We start from the raw sequence: 18,851 nt of genomic DNA, 5'->3' as shown, positions 1-18,851 counted from the left end.
CCGAACGAAACAAAACTCCATTTTTTGAATTTCCGCGCCCGAAGGCGTAGGAAATTCTTAAAAACCGTCGTTTTTTCTTTCGGAGCATTTTTTGAGAAAAAATCGACCCTGGGATTTCACGTTGACGGATACAGATGTAAACTTCGTACCCAAGCTCCTTAACTACTGGGAAGTTTAGTATTGACGCTTCAGGCCAAAATTGGTATTTGTTTTCGACAAAATTTGGCACAGTTAACAAAAAAAGTATGCTGAACATAATGGTGACAATAATTTTGATTTTGTCACCTAAATGTCATTTTAGGCCAAAATTGGTCCAAAAATTAGAACTACTTTATTTTTAACAAAATTTGGAACAGTTAACAAATAAAGTATGCTGAACATGATGGTGACATCAAAATTCAACCTCGTTTCCAGGGCAATTTTTCGCTTTTTTGATATCCGAGACGGCGCGAAGAAATGACCCTGGGCCAGGCTGGTTAAAATCAGCACGATTCGTGCTGATTTTTAATTTATGCAAAATTTGGTCATTTTTTGTTAAGAATTGCATGCGGACCGCCGAGAACACCGTATTGCTATAATTTATGCAAAACAATCTTGGATCAAAATCAAGGATAGAATTTTATTTTTAATCAGAAACAAGTTAGCTAAAGTGTTTTGAGTTTTTGCTTTAAGAAAACATGATTGCAGTGTTGCCTTCGCTTTTTTTTGGCTACAAACAATTTTAAATATATATTTAATTTAAAGTTTTCAGCCATCTATGCTAGCTACCTAGCAAAGGTCCAAGACGTACTTTTGTAGCTACAAAGGTTGTGTAAACCAAGGTAGCTAGCTATACACTTTTTTAATTATGATATCTTAGGCGGTGGTCTAGTTGAGTTATTGCACAGCAATAACTCAACTAGACCACCGCCTAAGATATCAATCCTATTCTCATGCTGAACGCTAAGTAGAAAGGATAGATTCACACTTTTATAGTCTCTGACATGACTCGGTGGGGTTTGAACCCAAGACCTTCCGCACTGAAAGCGAAGGCTCTACCACAAGGATAGCTAGTTAAGTTTTTAGTATTTTTTTAGACACATGCAGTCTTTCTAATTCATTTTTGTCTTGCGGGTGACTTATTGCTGACGTGAACCTCTATAAACCTAAGTTGAGGCTTTATCATGCTGGCATTATAGTGGCATGGCGTAGCTATATATTATACTAGTATTGAGTCATCAACATAACCATGTGTCAGTCAGATACAGATTAGATATATACGTTTTGACGTATATAATAACTGGCTCCTTTTGTCTGTTATTGTCGTAACGTGCATATACACCTAAATAAAATCGTATTGTTAGGTCAAAATTTATAATTGTCCTTAAAAAAAATCTGATCCCCCTGCTTTAAATGCCTGAATTCGGAAAGTATAGCTATTACAGAATCAATTTTTATGCTAATCCCATCAGACCAGCCTAAAAGCATCTCCTAACAAGTTTTAACTCAATATCTTTCTTTTTCATCCTTCTTTTTTATCATATTGCAGTTTCGGTTTTCACGAAACGGGTCCCTGGAAACTCATTTACAACTAAATGGCCACTATGGTCAAACCAATTGACTTTTTTCAATAAATTTATGTTTGTTGCTTTACTAAGAGATTAAAAGTCATAAAACATAGGATGTTACATTTCATGCAGTCAGAGAAAATTGTTATTTAATCTGTAATCGATTGTTATTTAAAATCTGTAACCAATTGTTATTTAATCTGTAACCGATTAATTAAGACTAATTAGAAGGTACGTACAGATTAATTAAGTGTATAGCTACCTATTTGGTTAATTAAATGGTATGAACTTCCTAATCCAGTTTTTTAACCTTTTTCGACCAAATCAACAGCATGTGATTTTATTTTTTTGTTTATGTTTATTTTTTATTTATTTTTATGTTTAGCTAGCTAGCTATGTGTTCTGCCTCCTTTAGAAAAAATATTAGCGTGAGTGTAAAATATTAGCGTGAGTGTAAAAGAAGGTCTGTTCGGGAGAAATAGGATTAGTTATGTATACCTGTATAAAGCTTTTGTTGTATTTGAGCTAGCTAGATAGCTGCTAAACATGTGTTCGAGCAAACCTACATTGTGTTTTTTACTACACCCTGTGCACAAAAGCTAGTATAGCTAGCCATTCTAGCTCTTAGTCTAGTATAGATACCTCCTCAACTGCACTGCAAAAAAAACAGAACCTTACTTTAACAGTCTCTAAAAGTATAACTAAAAGCTATTTAATTTTTTTTGCACGTTAAGCTATACTAACAATGCCAAAATATTTTATTTTTCACAAAAATAAATTCAGTCGAGCAGAACATCAACATTCCAGCGTCCCTTTCGCACATAAACTTAGACGCCATTATTGTTTTTTCTGTTATTATTCAATTTTTTACGCATAAATTAATTTATCTTCATAATTAACGGAAACTTGAGAAACCAATCAGATAGCAGAACTGACCAGTGTGGCCCAGGGTCATTTCTTCTCGCCGTCCGAGATTGTCAAAAAGAGAAAATGGGCCTGGGGACGAGGTTGGCTAAATCTGGCACAGTTAACAAATAAAGTATGCTGAAAATGATGATGGTACAATGATTATCCAAAAATTTGACACAGTTAATAAAAAAAGTAATTCAAAATTTTGAAAGTAAGTCAAAATTTTGATTTTTTGTCAACTAATGACGTTTAATACCATAAACGTTTCAATCGCAAGACTTTTAACCACGAATGATAGGCTGTATTTTTTGTTAGCAATCTCTTTTAAAATGTGAGTTTATTATGACACGTTTCGTTTTGTTTGCGTTTGTTGTAAGATATAATGTCACTGGTGTGCTTTATCTTCAGAGGTTCATGCACCAAACCCCTTCGAATGTTTGGCACAATAACACAACGAATTAGCAGGTTTTTATCAAATATTTTGGTAGCGCGCGGAAATTCTTAGAGCCCCCAGGGCTTCTTGTTTAATTTTGATTAGCAATTTTGATTATTCTTTTAACTGGAGATACTTGAGAATGGAGATGATAAAATCTTTTTCTTCTTTTTTTTTTTTGCTTGCAAGAAACGGATTGTAACGCGTGTTTACTTATTTAGAAATGAAAATATAATAAAAATTTTTAAGCAGATAGAAGAAAAGAAAAACATTCGTTATATATTTTAAATGAGTTATCATACACAAGTGAGTGAGTGATTTATTTTTTTAAATAACAACAACCCAAAAAGTGTAAAAGATTAATAAACGAAAATCGAATTAAATGTAGTAAATGTATAATCATTATCCTTTAAAAATCACATTCGGAGCAAGAAAAGTAAAAATATAGTTTTACCATAAAAAAAAGAATCGGCTCAAGTACATTTCCTTTACAGTAAACTTAATTTTTTTTTGTTTTATTTTTGTTTTAACTATACTTTTTTTAAAAGATTTTAAATTTTTAAGAAAAGCTTAAATGGTTTATTTGACTTCTGTGGTCTATTGTTTACCTTTTCTACTTGCAGAAATGAATTGCACATTTCCTTTGATTTCATTGCAAAATGAAAACATTACGTCGCATGGAATGTTGTCTATAAAGTTTATCTGAACCTTGAAGGGAAAACAAAATATTCTCCAAATAAAAGTAAAAGCTTGATGGCAACACCAGGAGGCTGTAATATGTGTGGAGGCAAGAAATAAAAATTGATCAAGAAAGTTTTCTTTGTACAAATCAATGAATTAAATGGAATATTTACATGCAAGAAAATAAAAACAAAAAAGAGTAAACAAATAACCGTATACACGTGAACAGTGCAATCTCTCTACATAGAATCTGAAATAGAATTTTCTAAAAAAATATTGAAAACGACAAAACAGTAACATTATCATTTTAAAAAGTCGAATAACAACTTCAGAATTCCCCTTTAAATTAGTGTTTTAACATCTCGATAGCTTCGTGGTTTCACAGCTGGCATGGCTTTGCAGCAATGCAATTTTTCCATTTACTGATCAAAAAATAAGTAAACAAAGTCTTTGCATTGATCCACGAAACCACGAAGTCAGCATTTTCTTTAGTAGAACGATAAAAGGTTTATTCTAAAGTCTAGCTAGTATAGCTAAAGACATCACATACAATTAACTGTTGTCTATCATTTATAAACAAATATTATTAATAACATCAATCAAATAAATACTACATATCAGTCTCTGATGTTCCGTTGCCATAGGTATCTGTGACCATCTTCTCTTCAACTCCATTTCCACTGCTATGGCTCAAATACCACGTGGGTAAATTCGAATTCAAACTGTTTTTTAATTCTTCTTGGAATATCAAAAGTTTAATTTTATGACCGAACAGTCCAAATATGGTCACAAACCCAATTAGCAAGCATATGCTGATTACAAGATATTCTCGAATAAAATCTTTCTCCGGGATTAGAAAATATGCTGGTAGAAAGATGGACCATGCAACACAGGTAATGTAAAGCGTGATTCCAATATACTTTGCTTCGTTGTAGTTTTTTGGAAAATGTCTTGTTTTAAATGCTAGCACTGTACAGGCTAACATGAAGAAGACACTCAATGCAAGGTTTAAAAATAGTAGCATCGGGCTTGTATCGCCTATACAGGTTTTCGTGACGTATTTTCTGTTCTTTGATACTTTCAGTTTTGGTTCGGGAATATTTGACAAAAACCAAACTGCAATCAAAAGTATTTGAACTGCTACAATGCCCAAAGACATTAAAAGTAAGGACCTCGAGCTGACCATTGGTGGTCTTGCGATGGACTTTCTTGCATGTCGAAAAATTCGAAAAATGCGGTAAATCTTTAAAAATAACGGTGCGTAACAAATAAGAAAAGCCACGCCAGGTAAGCCTTCACGTACCACGCATACAGTGAGTGACGGCTCAATAAAAAACAAAAATGGACTGAGAAACGTCAACCCAATTCCCACCAGGATCATGTAGCACAAATCTCTACCCGATGCTCTCACAAGACGGAAGTGGTTGTAGTGAATAAAAAAGGAAACGACGATCAGAACGAAAACAAGACCAATGAGACTTGCCAGCGTGAAAAGGTAAGGTAACACATTTTTCTTGTGTTCGATAAAGCGAGTGGGCAGTGGCAAGCATGTGGTCCAGTTACTATCAGCTTGTTCAATGTCTCTGCATTTGACACAGGTGTTGTTCACAAAAATATTATTATCCGGACATTTATGACATGTCCAGCAGCATTCTGATTTCGATACGTCAGTATCTAGAACGTATTGGAAGCCTCTTTTACAGGGTTCACTGCAAAATGCTTTTAACTCACCATGCGAACCATTGCGTAAGTGTATCTCGTGAAGTACTGTCAATTCTCCTTTTCGTGTTGCCATAATTTCTACAGCTTTTTTAGTCTTCTTCTCTTCATCACTTAATTTGATTTTCCATTCAGCTATGAGAAGACTTTGGTAAGTTTTATTTGTTTTGATAAAGTTATGAAGATCAAACTGTATTATGGAACTGTCGTGTTTTACTAAGTCACTCTGCTCCAAAATCGTACCATCTGGCGCCGACATAATATCATTGAACAGTCGAGTAATATTGTCTGCAATTCTATGCACTTTAGACGGTTGTATTGGGCATTTATCAGTTCCATCTAATGATGAGCTATTTTCATTGCAGGTTTTCTCTATAAAGGACTTAAGCGTTTTGATGATAGCGCTTACTGCATTTACAACAGTATGTATAGGCGTATTCGGGTAGTAATCAGTTTCTGTCAAAGTTTCATTTTTAGTGCAATTCTTACTGTATAGGCCTAAGTTATGTGTTTTATTAAGATGGCACTCAAACAATGTTTCCCAATAGTTCTTAAAGTATTCCGGTGACTCATGCGAGACCTTTTGACTTAAAAAATACTCCTTGAAACCGATCACTTCTGGATTGTGTACATCCAGGCTTAACACGCCAACTGTCGTTTCTTCTATGTCTTTTATAACTTCAACATAGTTAGTGCAGCCATACACACACAAGATAAAGAAAAGCCCTTCCATATTAAGTCTTGCCAAAGTTTGGAAAAAGTATCGGGAATCTTGCTTTGATGTAAACAAAACTACGGCTTTAACGCGACGGTCCATGTGTAAACCTTTTACAATTTGCACAAACTCCTTTTCTGTAGGATTTTTGGGCAAATCAAACTGATTAGCAAGACACGCGTCTATCATTGACAACTTAGACACAAAATTGATTGCTTCCCTTTCTCCATTATAGTTGAAAGAGCTTACAACTGAGACATAATTCCATTGCAATTCCTTGACAACATCCAAAACAGCGTGAATGCGGTACACATCAGATTGGATTGAACGTACCATATATTTATGACTTATATCATTATTATAAAAGTCACTGTAGGTCCCACCATAAGAGATGCTTTGTAGCATAAACGTGCTAGCCAATATATTGCTAATGTATGTTGTTTCGGATGAGTATGGACCGACGAGAAATTGTTTTCCCTGTATGAATGTATTTAAAACTTGTTCGCGTACTTTGTAATCACCAACTGCATCCAGAATGTCATGGTTTACATTGTAGCCATAAAAGCTGCTGCTGCGTTCCAAGGCATACTTCATTGCTATTGCCATCATAATGCCTGACTGAACATTGATTTCGGATGAAGGTTCTGTAATTGGAAATAGCCCACTGATGACGAATGTTCCACGTCCTAAAAATAGGAAAATATCAATAAAAATCAATATTGCTGTCCAATTATCTAACTTACTATATTATTTTATTGTTTCATTTTTAGATTTATTTTCTACGAGATTTTGCAACCATAACTTAATACGTGTTGATCATGAAGACAAAACACAAAGAAGTTTACAAAGAGCTTTAACATTACCGAAATAAAAGGAACACATACCGTGAATAATTCTTGGTGGCTTGTCTGTGCTTGCAATGTTGTTATCGTTATCTTTTAAAAATGGTGTTGATGTGATGCTTTTCCTTGTGGTCCTGTTGGGTAACACTTGGGTGAGAATCATTGGTACGAATGCAATCGATAAATAAGAATAAATTGCACAATACATCTTGTTTGTTTTTGATTCCACTTCTATAAAAAGGACCTGCATAAAAAGAACAAAAGTTACAAAAAATGCTAGACTCATATCATATGCCTGACCAAACATGAGGAAATTTTAGTTACCTATCCCTCTCAGCGTGTATCATACATGGTGGCCAGTACTAAACTGGCTTAAAATTGTTTTTCATAGAGTTTTTTAGCATCTATTGAAATGATTTATAAATCCCATTCTCTATTCAGTATGAGATTTTCTCTTTCCCAATTGATCTACCCTTCAGAATTGTTTTACCACAATACCAGAAATTCATTAACTTAATGGTCAATATTCTTTTCAAGGAGATGGCAGCTTTTATTAAGCTAGATTTGTTTGGTAACTCTGTAAACATCGTAAATAATTAAGAGGAAAATTTACCTGACAAATAACATTCTCGAAGTTTATTTAAGGTGCGCCACTTCGTCTGGGTTAATGAGTCATATAAAAGATCATGCTTTTATTCCAGCTTTGCACTATAAATGAACCAAATAAACATAAAATTGTTTTTTAAAATCAATATATATTTTTAAAGTGAAAGCTTTACGGCTGACGCCATCATCAGTAATATACAAAAGTTATGAAAAAGTTTAAAAAGAAACTAAAAAGCTACTTTTTATTTCATAATGGTATCAGGTAAATTATCTTTTAACTTGTATAATATCTTTTAATTTTTTCTTTTATCACATTCAATTACTTTTACTTCATGTGTTGTGATGTTTCTAAAGTATCAACTTTGTATATAAAACAGACTAAACTTTTTCATTTTAACTTTGTATAATACTAATGATGGCGTAAGCCGAAAAGCTTTTACTTTAAAAAATATATATCGTTTTTAAAATACAAAATGGCGAAGAGATTTAATATGAAAGTGTTTCTTGATATTCTTTGAATAAGGGGACTATATTCAACAACTTATAATTTTATTTTTAACTTAAAAAATAAGTAAAAATATTCAGACTGGTTTAAGCCACGATGTTTTATAAAAATGTTCTCAGACGGCATCCCCTGATTTAGAATATGGCTATAGAGGAGCCCAAATTTTATAGCCTTTCTTAAACAATACGTGTCGTTAGTTTTATATTATATATTTTTATACAAGATGGAACAAATAACTTACATACGACCATGGCAAAATATCTGTAGATTGTAATTCTCATTTACTGTGCTCAACAAATAGCGTAAACGCGTCGCTTGTTTACTTGGTCTTTGCTGTTGTTGTTGTTGTTGTTTTTGTAAATGTATATTTTAAATAATCTTTGTAATTGTTTTGATCGTCTCTGTTATTCAAACACCTTTTTTTCCTTCCCTCTTCTTAAAAACATGTTTTGTTCGCATATATTAATATGTTCCTTATTATGCTCAACGAAACGAAAGTTTCCGGGTTAGTATGTACGTTGAAAGTTCATCATATTGAGCATTCAACAAAAATTGGATAACATGCATCTTCGGGAGAAAAAGTCGCAAAAAAGTCGATAAAAATTCTTTGTCGGCACCTTTACAAAATTAAGTCGTGTTTTAGCCACTAAGTTTTATAAAGAGGTTGAAAAATATAAAATATATATGTGCAAAGGAAATTGACAAATCCTCATTTTTTTATAATAATTTAACTCAAATTATAAATTGAAATATCCAATGTTTTGTATACTCTTATATTTTAGGCATTTTATTCTTAATGCACATTGAGATATCCTCCAGCATGAAAGAAAGCTAAGCAAAAGTCAGCAAAAAACGTAGTCGGCAAAAATTAAGTCAGGAAAAATTTTACTCGTTGAAAAATATTGTCACTGAAGCAAAGTTAAGTCTTTTAGCGACTTCTTTAACGATAGGTATTTACTTGTTGTTTGAAATGGTTCTGAACAATCGAGTAAACAACCTCCGCCTTGAACATTAAAAGATAGTGTTTGTAAACTTCAACGCTTGAGAAGTTGATCACAAGATTCAGTAAAACTATTTTTTAAAAAAAAATCTGAGCGTATGGTTGCCATTCCAGCCTAAAACGTTTCTAAAGTTGCTTGCATTTTGACACAGCTGGATATGAAGAGGATCCTTTCATATTGTGACAAAATTTGGAGTAATTATTAAGAAAAAGATCCACCTTTACTTTATATGAACTGTGCATAACGAAGGATGAAGAAGTTAGCTGTTGTTTTCGTCTGAAATTAAGATTTAATAAATGAACTGGAATGTTTATCTGTTACGAGGTAAAAAAAGTTGCAGCTTATTCCTGACCTAGACAATTTACCCCTTCGTCAAGCAAAACGTGAAGTTCTGATATAGCTACAAACTGCTTTATGCAAAGATAATTACTTATTATCCATTGGAAATACTACAACTCAAGGACATTTACTAATCAATAACATCTCGTAGCAAATGGAGAGTTTTTATTCAAGATAAAAACGATGGAATTTCCTGATTAATTTAACCAAATCAGCATTGTAAATTTCGTCAAAACACCAACAGCCTGTGAACACCCAACAACCAAGGAAATGTTATTAAATAATTTAGTGGAAAATTTTCGTCAAATTGAACTGTTATAACCAATCGACTCTCAGATGCAGTGAACTTCTGTATTTCAATAAGTAAAAGTACAATTCTCTTCTGATCACGTATCAGATAAATGACGTAAAAAACGCTTGTAAATATTGAAAGATTAGAAAGTGTACAACTTACGACGTAAAATATTAATAAAGCAACCAACAGATGTTTTTTCTTCAGGGCAAAATATCAAGCTTCTTATCCATTTTTTCCCCTTTCTTGGCGACATCAAGCATCGTTTATCTTGGTGCTGCCATGACGGGATCTGAACTCAAAGCATATAGTTGCTAAAATTAATTTTTAAAAACACATTTGAAGAAAAGCTATTTTTAGTTTTTATATAGATTTAAGAAACATCATAAAATCAAGTTTTTTAACTGACAAAGTGTTTTTTTGTCAAAATAAAGCATTCAGATTTACATTGCTCGAGTATTAGTCAATTTTCAATTTATTTATCATAGCTAAAATGCAAGTTGACTTGAATTGTGTATTTATGTTTTTTTGTTTCATGAATGTTTAGACAGGATGAGCAATTTAGAAATATTTACAATAAATGTAACAAACCTTGTATCAATATGCGTCCTGTAATAATTAAAATGTAGGTAAAGAATTATAAAATATTAAAAACAATAAAAACAATAAAAACAATAAAAACGTCAAAAAATAAAATAGGTAAAATATAAAATAACTTCTCTTTTAAAATTGTTATAACATTTTATCATCCGTAAATCACCAGGTGGAAAATTTTACAATACAGCACTAGAAAAACAAAAGGATAATTTAGTTAACTCGAACTTAGCCTTTGGTAATCAAATCAAACAGTTATTATTTCTTGGTGCTTTTTGTGATTTATACACTCAAAGCAATTTTCGAAATTTCGGCATACATTTCCATCGATAGCGATTCGGACAAATAAACATGATCGAATGTTGAGCATAGTTGTTGATGTAGGAACCTTTTGTACACGTCCACCTATCAACTAGCTCGCTCATGTAGGGATCGTAATTATCTTCTTCTTTTTGTTTCACATTTTAAAAAACTGATGAAACCACAGTAAGTAAGAGTTGGCTGAATGAGGCATTTATAGATAGAGTACGCAGCAGCTGTAGTCAATTTTACACGTATCTTCTTTAAAAGTCGAATTTTTCGAGAAACTGTTTTGTACGTCGTATTAAATCGTATTGTATTGTATGTCGTATGTTAAGACTTAGACCAAAAATAATAAAAAAAGGTATTTGTATGTTGTCGTCACACTGATGCAATGGTCACCATAAGTAACGTTAAGCATTGATTATGCTTTCCCTTTTTTTTCAATTAAGGATCATCTCGTTTTCACTGCACCAATCGTGTGGCTTTCATATCGGCTGACAACAGAGATTCAATAATTGTATCTTTGCCGGCAACATATATCACGGTGTAGTCTGCATACATTACAGCTAAAGAGTAACAAACATTAAATAAATCATCCAAAAGCATTATAAAGAGAGCTAAGCCTGAAATCGAGCCTTGAGGAACACCAGATATTGCGTGTTCCTTTTTTTAATAGAACGTTATGGTATTGTACAGATTGAGTTCGATTTGATAAATTATCTGTAAACCATTCTTTTTCAGTATATTCTATTTCATAGCAAGATAATTTGAATACGAGTTTTGAACGACTCAACATGTCAAACGCTTTGGTTAAATCCATAACTACTACTTTTCGTCAACTTTTATTTGATCGAATCGGTCAAAAATGTACTAGCATACTCTGCTGTCTGAAACCAAATTGATTTTTATTGAATAAACCACTGCTTTGAGGATAGGACATTTAAATGATGTTGAACAATCCATTTAATTATTTTCGAACTGACTGGAATCACAGAAATTGTCGATAGTTACTAATGTCACTCGCGTTACCTGCAAGGGTAAGGACAGAAAATTTTGAACCTTTCCAGTCGCCGGAATAATTACTTGTTTAGAGTGACATGTTAATTAGATGCGCAAGTGGTTCTGCTATAATATCTTTGCAGTCTTTCAATAACCAGGGAGGTAGTCCGTCAATACCAACGGCTTTTTTACGCTTCAACTTTTTGAAACGTTTCTTTACTTCAGACACGCTAACAAGTTCCAATACGAGACGCTTGTAAGTTTTTCTTTCTCCGAATTTATGAAAATGCCACTTAGTGTTATATAGATAAAACAAATATTTTTTCAGGTTAGCCACTATGAAATCTTGATGTGTACTTCTTGACCAAGTCGTTCATCCTATCAGATAATTTTTCGATTTAGAGGGAAAAATCACCAACCAATTACTTTAAGTAATATTTTTTCGAATTAAAACAAATTTAGATGAAATTTCCTTGACTTTTACTGACTTCTGAAAAAAAAAAAAAATTAAATACCGACTTATTTATGTAAATTAGAAATTCCCTGTCTTTCCCAGATTGCTAGACACCTTGCTTTTTTGGCATTGCTTCCATCTGAATTACTTTGAGCAAAACATTTGGGTTAAATAGAGTGTATATCGACACAAGGGAAGCATATATATTTAAATAGTAGTTATAAAATTGTCTATTTCAATAAAATCAGAAGAACCTAACGGTAAAATTTTCAAAATGTACAAACCTAAATTACATACATTAATGTTAAAAAGATTAGGGAAAAAATATAAAAGAACATATTACTTAAAAATTAGAAAAACAAGATTGAACAAAGTTTAATTATGTGAAAAGTGGAAAACCATCAACATTTTTGACTGATGAAACAGTGGAAAGTTGGTGTAATGTAATGCATTGCGCAACTAGGAATATATGAACATCTTCGTAAATGTTGAAAGATCGATAAAACTAATTAAAACTATTATATACAAAATGAATATATAGAGAAATCTTTCACCATGCTACGTAATGTCAGTATTATTTTGACAGATTAAATCTTCAGCAGCACTTTTGACATGACCAAGCGAGTTAAGTCAAAAAAACACTAACAAGAGTAATCTTAAGCAATGTTAAGAGAAAGTCACCTAAAAGAATCAATTCCATTTAAAATCCTATGTTCTCCGCTGTTCTAAAGGAATTAACCGGAAGTAGAGGCTTGCGCATTTCTTGCATTGTTAACTTTTGTTTCTCGATAATCTCGACATTCAAGTTTTTCGTGTGACAATCCCGACATGCTGCCATATACTTGTCTGCCCCTCCAATCACTTCGATCTGAAAATAGATAAAAAACAGACAAAGTTTAGACATACCATTTAAACGAAAGCTATTTAAAAAGTTTTTTTTGAAGTAACATAATTTTATCTTCCAGAGAATGTGATTGCAAGTGTATATAAAACGCCACCGTTTTATTGTCATTAAACCATCCATTATATGGACAAACAGACAAAAAAAACAAGAAGCAAGAAATCATGTGATTCGGTTTTGATTTCCGAAGAAGCTACTTACAGCTGTATCTGAACACAATCTTTTAGTAAATGCTCCTTCACCATAACAATTCATACAAACTGCACTTAGTTTCACAACACTTTCTGCAATTGGAACTAGTTCAAGAATATTGCCGAAGGGCTAGAAAAAAACATACAGAAATTATTTATCATAGTGAAAAAAGACGCAATAATCAGGATAAAAAATTAGTCAACAGCGATAGATTACTCATTTTAAACGCACCTTTCGTTGAAAATCACCATCCAGCGCCGCAACTACCACTATTTTGTTTAACTTCGTCATTTCTTCACAAAATCGTAATATATCAGGAAACTAGAGAATTTAAGAAAATGCAGATTATGCCAGGGTTTATACATTTCAAGGTTTTCATATTTTATGGACATTGAAATGTTTGTCTTTGGCCATAGTTTAAAATATTTTAATTGAAGAACCTTTTGCGAACGCAACCTTTGCGATGTCAGAGAAAATGTTTCCTGGACTCCTGGAAATTGGGAAGTTCCTGCAATATGAATTTTTGCGGTTTGCGTTTTATAATGAGTTTTCCACTTCCTCATTGATCCTGTAGAGAATGAAGATTTTTTCAGTTTTTACTTTACCATCAATGGCTTGTGTAAATTGACAAAGGTCACAAATTGACTTAGCGATTCGGAAGTTTTTAAATCTAGAATTTTTTTAAAAAAGTTAGTGAATAAACTTCTGCAAATCTAACATTTACAAAGATTGTCTGGGAATTTTTGAGTTTATTTTTTTGTTCCACACTTTGAAAGAGAAGTGTTTCGAACGACAAAGAAGATTTTGGAGGAAAGAAAAGAATTGTTTTGACTAAGAAGAGAAGTGAGCTATAGGGGCCATCGTAAGACTAAAAAGACAGAAAACAAAGCCCGTTTCTATTCTAAGGATATCAGAGGTTCTGTAAGATTTGTGTGCATCATGTGGTTTGTACAAGTGCAGAAATAATTTACTTACAAACTGTCCCTCATCCACACCAATGACTTCATATTTCATAGCAATTTGCATGACATCACTGAGTTTACTGCATGAGACAGCTTGGTATGTTTGGCTGAAATATTGGTAAAATTTTCAATTAACAAAATATATGACAGTTTTTGTCAATAATTAATCTGGTAGTCCAAATTGTCAGTGTATTTGTTTTTACAAAAATGTACTATTACGTATAAAAATTAAGTTTTTTGAAATCTGGAAATACAGAAAGAGTTGCATCAAACCAAATTAAAAGTTTTGGGAAAGGTGTTTAGAATAATCTTAGTTCATAAATTAATTCCCGAAACTTTTAATTTGATTTGTTACAACTCTTCTGTACGGTAAAGAAAAAATCGAATGTACATTGACACTAATGTTGTTCAACTACGGCTGTGGTGTTTTTTGTTATTTATTTGTTTCTGATTCATTTCAAAGAATGTTAATTTTGGTTTCAAAACAATTTTTTTTCTTGTTTTTGAGAACTGAGAAAACTAAATTTCAAATTTCCCCTGGTGTATAAACAAAGTCCAACTGTAGGTGTACTCATTTATTCAACTGACAATGATAATGATTTTGAGTGAATGATGTAATAAAATAAAGGCACAACAAAAAATAATTTTTAATATTCAAAAAAGTTTTTATTAGAAAAAGTTCTTGTATTTTCTAAACCTTTTTAACAAAAATTTAAACTTCAGTTTATTATCAACAAGACATATTTTAAACATTCAAACTTTTTATAAAGAAATTGATGAAATTTTGAAAACAAGAATTAAGGCCTTTAGCTGTAAAATAACATGAGATTAAAGTTCAGTATTCTTATAAAAAGAATAGCTAAAATTTCATTGATCATCTATATTGGAAAATATACCGGTCATGTGTTGACACACCAACATTGTCGTAACGATTATCATTTTCGTATTTTATGACTAAACAAGAGTAGGTCGCAACTTGATATCTCTTTATTCTTCTTAAAAGTTCCGTCCTAAAATAACAACAAATATTTAAATATATACATGCGGTTTTTATTTTCATTTGTGGAAGTTTAATACACAATAAACACAAACATTAACAATGCCAACAACAACATTATAAACTGCATAATAACATTTATTGCAAATGACATGTGGGTGGTTAAACATGTTGTAAACATGCTATTAAATTATTGCAGAGATGTGTAAAAAACACTTATCCACTTAGGATTTTTGTAAACATATTCTTAGTCAACCTGAATTTGCTTTTTTGTTAAAACATTCTCACACTACACTAGTTTTGATTTAAGACTTATACAAAAAAAATTCTTAACCTATACTTTAATTTGAGGAATTCCTCATTATACTTTCAAAGGCAATGTGTACACTTACGTTTTTCCAGAAAACATTGGCCCAAATATGACCTAGAATGCAAAATAATTATTATATGCAACATATAACGTGCTAGTTAAACTTAGGCAGATGCCTTTTTACAAAAACAATTAAGGATATTGTGATATTTTTTTTTAAATAAACCCAGTTCGGTGTCGTCTCATGGATGACAAAAAAGGTCACTGAGCATGTTGCTGGATATAAATGTTTTTAAACAACCTCAAAGAAAAAGAAGACAAGCAAATTAATTCAACAACATAGATTATTTATAGCCAATATATAGCCAAGTTGAAAATATCTTGCGGGAAATTTGGCCTTTTCTTTATGAGAAGCAACCAAGGCTGTAAAACCAAAGAGTACGGCTCCTGCTCATAGCATATAAATCAAAACAAAGTAAACTCCATATCATTTGATAGCGTAAATAATAAAAAAAGTTTTTAGCCATTAGAAAGGAGACTCAGCATAATTTTTCTTACCACTAGGAAATCGGAATAGTTAAGGTACAAAAATTATGCTCGGGTCACAAACGATTTTTCTACGGTCGGAATTTTGACAGCAATTTTTGATTAGTTAATTCTATTCCATGTTTGCTCACATGGTTAATATCGGAACTCTTTTGGTTTAAGCAAGAATGGCTTCACTTACATGCACAAATTTAATTAATTCTTGTATGACTTTAAGGGTGACACGTGACCCTGCTGGTTTTGTGCTCATTGGTTGATTGTAATTCAGGGTTTGCTGGTGAGGTGGATTTGAATTTTAGGGATTTGCTGATATTTGTTTGCATCAAAGCTTTTATTTGAGAGAAACTGAATTAGATATCCTCAAAGAAAGCTTACTTAACTAGGCTATTAAAAAGGAGGTTTGATAGAATTTTTTAGCAAATAAAATCATTGTGGATTATATATTAAGCACGTTAAACCAACCTTGAATGTTCAAGAACAGTCAGTGCCATTGAAATTGTTGAATTAGGTCGTTATATTTTTTATTACTGTTTTTATATAATATATATGTATGCATAGAAAGGCTTACTTACTGTAACATTTTAACTTTTAATTTGTAAAAAATATACACTCCGATGTCTACTGGAATGTGTAGATGAATATATAGTTTTTAAAGAAAATTTCCTTACATCCCTCTGATTTTCACAAGACCGTCATCAAAAATATGTTGTGTTCGCATCCTCCGACTGACTCACTTTTGGTAATAAAAACCCGAGTCAGTGAGTTGGAAAAAGACCGGGAAAAAATTTGGCAAGATATTTTTCAAATAGAAAATTTTTTTTGTAAGAACTGATTTATGCAAAATTGACAAAAAACTCGCGAAAATTAATTTGACTAAAAATTAATTCTTTTAGGGCACTCCTGTGGCTACTGACAGTTTACAGGGCGGCAAAAATGGTCTACAAACGATGTTAAGTGGCGCTATACTGTCTTGGACCTGGGAACGAATTTGCTTGCTCCGATCTGAAAATCCCGGGAAAAAATACGCCCGACCGCTCGACCGACTCATATTTGCGGGGTCTTCACGACGCGAAAACAACATATTTTTTATGGTGGCCCAATGATTAAGCTTCTGGTTATTTTATTTATAATAAAATCATTGTGACTGTGCAATGAAACAGCAGTAGGCAGCAAAAAAAATGTTGATAGCCTAATTAGGAGATATAAACTGCCTAATTCGTTGGACTAACATAGTCTAATTTATTGTTACTCTGACTGTAATAAATTGTGTGCACAATAAATTATAGTGACCTAGCTAGTTAGCTAGCTAAATATGGCTAGCTAGCTAAATTTGTAAACTTTAAGTACTAACCTGCAATTGACCCTTCTTTTGATGTTGATGCATACTGTGATGTTGACGGAAACCAGAGACGCTGGATAAATTAAACAGGGACATGTTGCATTAGGCCAATGTATGTGATGGATGGAAATCCTGAAATCTCTTGTTGACCTGCTTTGTGACTCACAAAACGAAAATGTTTTTTTCTATTTTACCGCTCAAAGTTTACACACATTTCGTACTCACGTACTATTAATATGTCCGTAAGGTTTCACATTATTCTGCACACGTCAGTGCAATCATGGTTAGTGCTTTCGATTTCATTGTTTACTGTGGAACAGCATTGTGTAAAACGCGGAATGTTCCATTCGGAGTGTGCAGCTATCAGAGTACGGCTCCGTATAGGTATGCGTATACAGAGTATAACTTTGTATAGGGACATGTTTACTCGTATAGACGGAAATATTTCTCAAAGCCGCGAGCGGCGCAGACAGCTTTGAGAGTATAATGCCGAGACTGGTTTGGCTAGACATTAGCGAATGCAGCATGAGCGTTGAAGTCAGAGATAGAGAAATGTTCGTTCTGGCGCAGACAACGTCGACCAAAGGGAAATTCCCTATAATGCTAGTAACCAACACAAAATAATATATAAATGCCAATAATCAACACAAAATCATATTAATACAAATAACGCATGGGCAATAGCATATACTCATATTATACAGAATATGAGTAAAAATTATCATGTCCTCTGAATTATTCCAAAATAAATATGGATATTTATCAAGAGCTCAATATCAGAGACATTGAGCGCTACCCCTGGTATCTCTGTTCTATTCCAGATCACTGCAAAACAAAAGACATGTGTATCAAGGCTACTAGGAAGGATCCATGGTTGCTCAAGTATGTCCCCAACCATTTCAAGACCTTAGAAATGTGTATCAGATGCATATCATATGTGTGTCATTTGATATGCATCAACATCCTGAATGGATGGAAAAATATAAGTGTATCCTGGCCAGCATAGAGAAATTATATGGTAGTGAGTTCACGACCTCGTCAGTGAAGAACGGTAGATACCTGAACGCAAAAATTAAAGAATGACAGGGTAAAATAAACACGTATTTCCCCGATCCACTGAAGCCCTGTAAATGCATATGTATAATAAAACTAAGCAGCATCTATCGACAAGGGAATAAGCACTATCCACAGGTCTTGCTCGAAGAGTGTAAATACAAGCCGGTACCTGTAACCTTAAGGACACGGCACTTTATTGATTCAGATGATGATGAAGAGGACCCGTTCGTCTTCGTATAATAAACAATGAATGACTTGAAAAAAAAAGCGAGAGAATTAGGGATACGTGGGTATTCAACCCTTAAGAGAGCTGATCTTATCGCTGCGATTAATAAAGAAAAATATAGGGATATTGCAACACAAACCCTTGGGCCTCATTGCAAGCCATGTCTAGAAATCACAGCTATGAAAATACTCGATGAATATATCAGAGGCTTGGAGGTAAGGTTGGAGGTTGTGTACAAAACATTAAAATTATGAATACGCGGGTGGTTCCTCTAAGTACCGCTGACATATTGTGCAGACTGCAAGTTTTTTATCAGCTTCTGTTTACCCTCTTCTCGACCTTTTGCGATGAGCTGATGTCGTTCCCGTTCATTGATCGATTCC

The 18,851-nt window shown here is 32.9% G+C and overlaps 2 protein-coding genes and 1 long non-coding RNA gene across 4 annotated transcripts; 1 reads left to right on the top strand and 2 right to left on the bottom strand.

The window, feature by feature from the left end:
• Positions 1-902: 902 nt before the first annotated feature.
• Positions 903-9,774, top strand: LOC130649054 (uncharacterized). Its single transcript, XR_008982996.1, has 4 exons — positions 903-2,667; positions 4,215-4,463; positions 4,655-5,065; positions 6,775-9,774. It is a non-coding gene; the product is annotated as an uncharacterized LOC130649054 (long non-coding RNA).
• LOC130649052 (metabotropic glutamate receptor 3-like) lies at positions 3,702-7,595 on the bottom strand. Of its 2 annotated transcripts, XM_057455247.1 has the most exons (3): positions 7,460-7,595; positions 6,889-7,090; positions 3,702-6,690 (listed from the first exon to the last, which is right to left on the bottom strand). In XM_057455247.1, the coding sequence occupies exons 2-3, from the start codon at positions 7,052-7,054 to the stop codon at positions 4,181-4,183; spliced, it is 2,676 nt and encodes an 891-aa protein (XP_057311230.1). In that variant the 5' UTR covers positions 7,055-7,090; positions 7,460-7,595; the 3' UTR covers positions 3,702-4,180. The 2 variants fall into 2 exon arrangements, with proteins under 2 accessions (XP_057311230.1, XP_057311229.1); XM_057455246.1 differs by lacking the exon at positions 7,460-7,595 and having other exon boundaries at positions 6,889-7,141.
• Positions 9,775-12,143: 2,369 nt separating the features above from the next.
• LOC130649087 (thymidine kinase, cytosolic-like) lies at positions 12,144-17,810 on the bottom strand. The gene is made up of 7 exons (XM_057455289.1): positions 17,199-17,810; positions 15,384-15,415; positions 14,891-15,004; positions 14,008-14,101; positions 13,264-13,353; positions 13,042-13,161; positions 12,144-12,807 (listed from the first exon to the last, which is right to left on the bottom strand). The coding sequence occupies exons 1-7, from the start codon at positions 17,280-17,282 to the stop codon at positions 12,640-12,642; spliced, it is 702 nt and encodes a 233-aa protein (XP_057311272.1). The 5' UTR covers positions 17,283-17,810; the 3' UTR covers positions 12,144-12,639.
• Positions 17,811-18,851: the final 1,041 nt, after the last annotated feature.

Source organism: Hydractinia symbiolongicarpus, chromosome 7 (genome assembly GCF_029227915.1).
Source record: "Hydractinia symbiolongicarpus strain clone_291-10 chromosome 7, HSymV2.1, whole genome shotgun sequence".
NCBI classification, from domain to species: Eukaryota; Metazoa; Cnidaria; class Hydrozoa; order Anthoathecata; family Hydractiniidae; genus Hydractinia; species Hydractinia symbiolongicarpus.
The sequence above is the reverse complement of the archived record's forward strand: the minus strand, read 5'-3'. Positions and strand labels throughout refer to the sequence as shown.

Excerpts from the sequence above, each read along its gene's own strand:
- LOC130649052 (XM_057455246.1), bottom strand. The coding sequence starts at position 7,132 with ATGAGTCTAGCATTTTTTGTAACTTTTGTTCTTTTTATGCAGGTCCTT. Across the intron at positions 6,691-6,888 it reads GCCACCAAGAATTATTCACG|GACGTGGAACATTCGTCATC; the intron begins GTATGTGTTCCT and ends TCCTATTTTTAG.
- LOC130649087 (XM_057455289.1), bottom strand. The coding sequence starts at position 17,282 with ATGTCCCTGTTTAATTTATCCAGCGTCTCTGGTTTCCGTCAACATCAC. Across the intron at positions 13,354-14,007 it reads GTGTGGATGAGGGACAGTTT|TTTCCTGATATATTACGATT; the intron begins GTAAGTAAATTA and ends TAAATTCTCTAG. Across the intron at positions 13,162-13,263 it reads ATGGTGATTTTCAACGAAAG|CCCTTCGGCAATATTCTTGA; the intron begins GTGCGTTTAAAA and ends GTTTTTTTCTAG.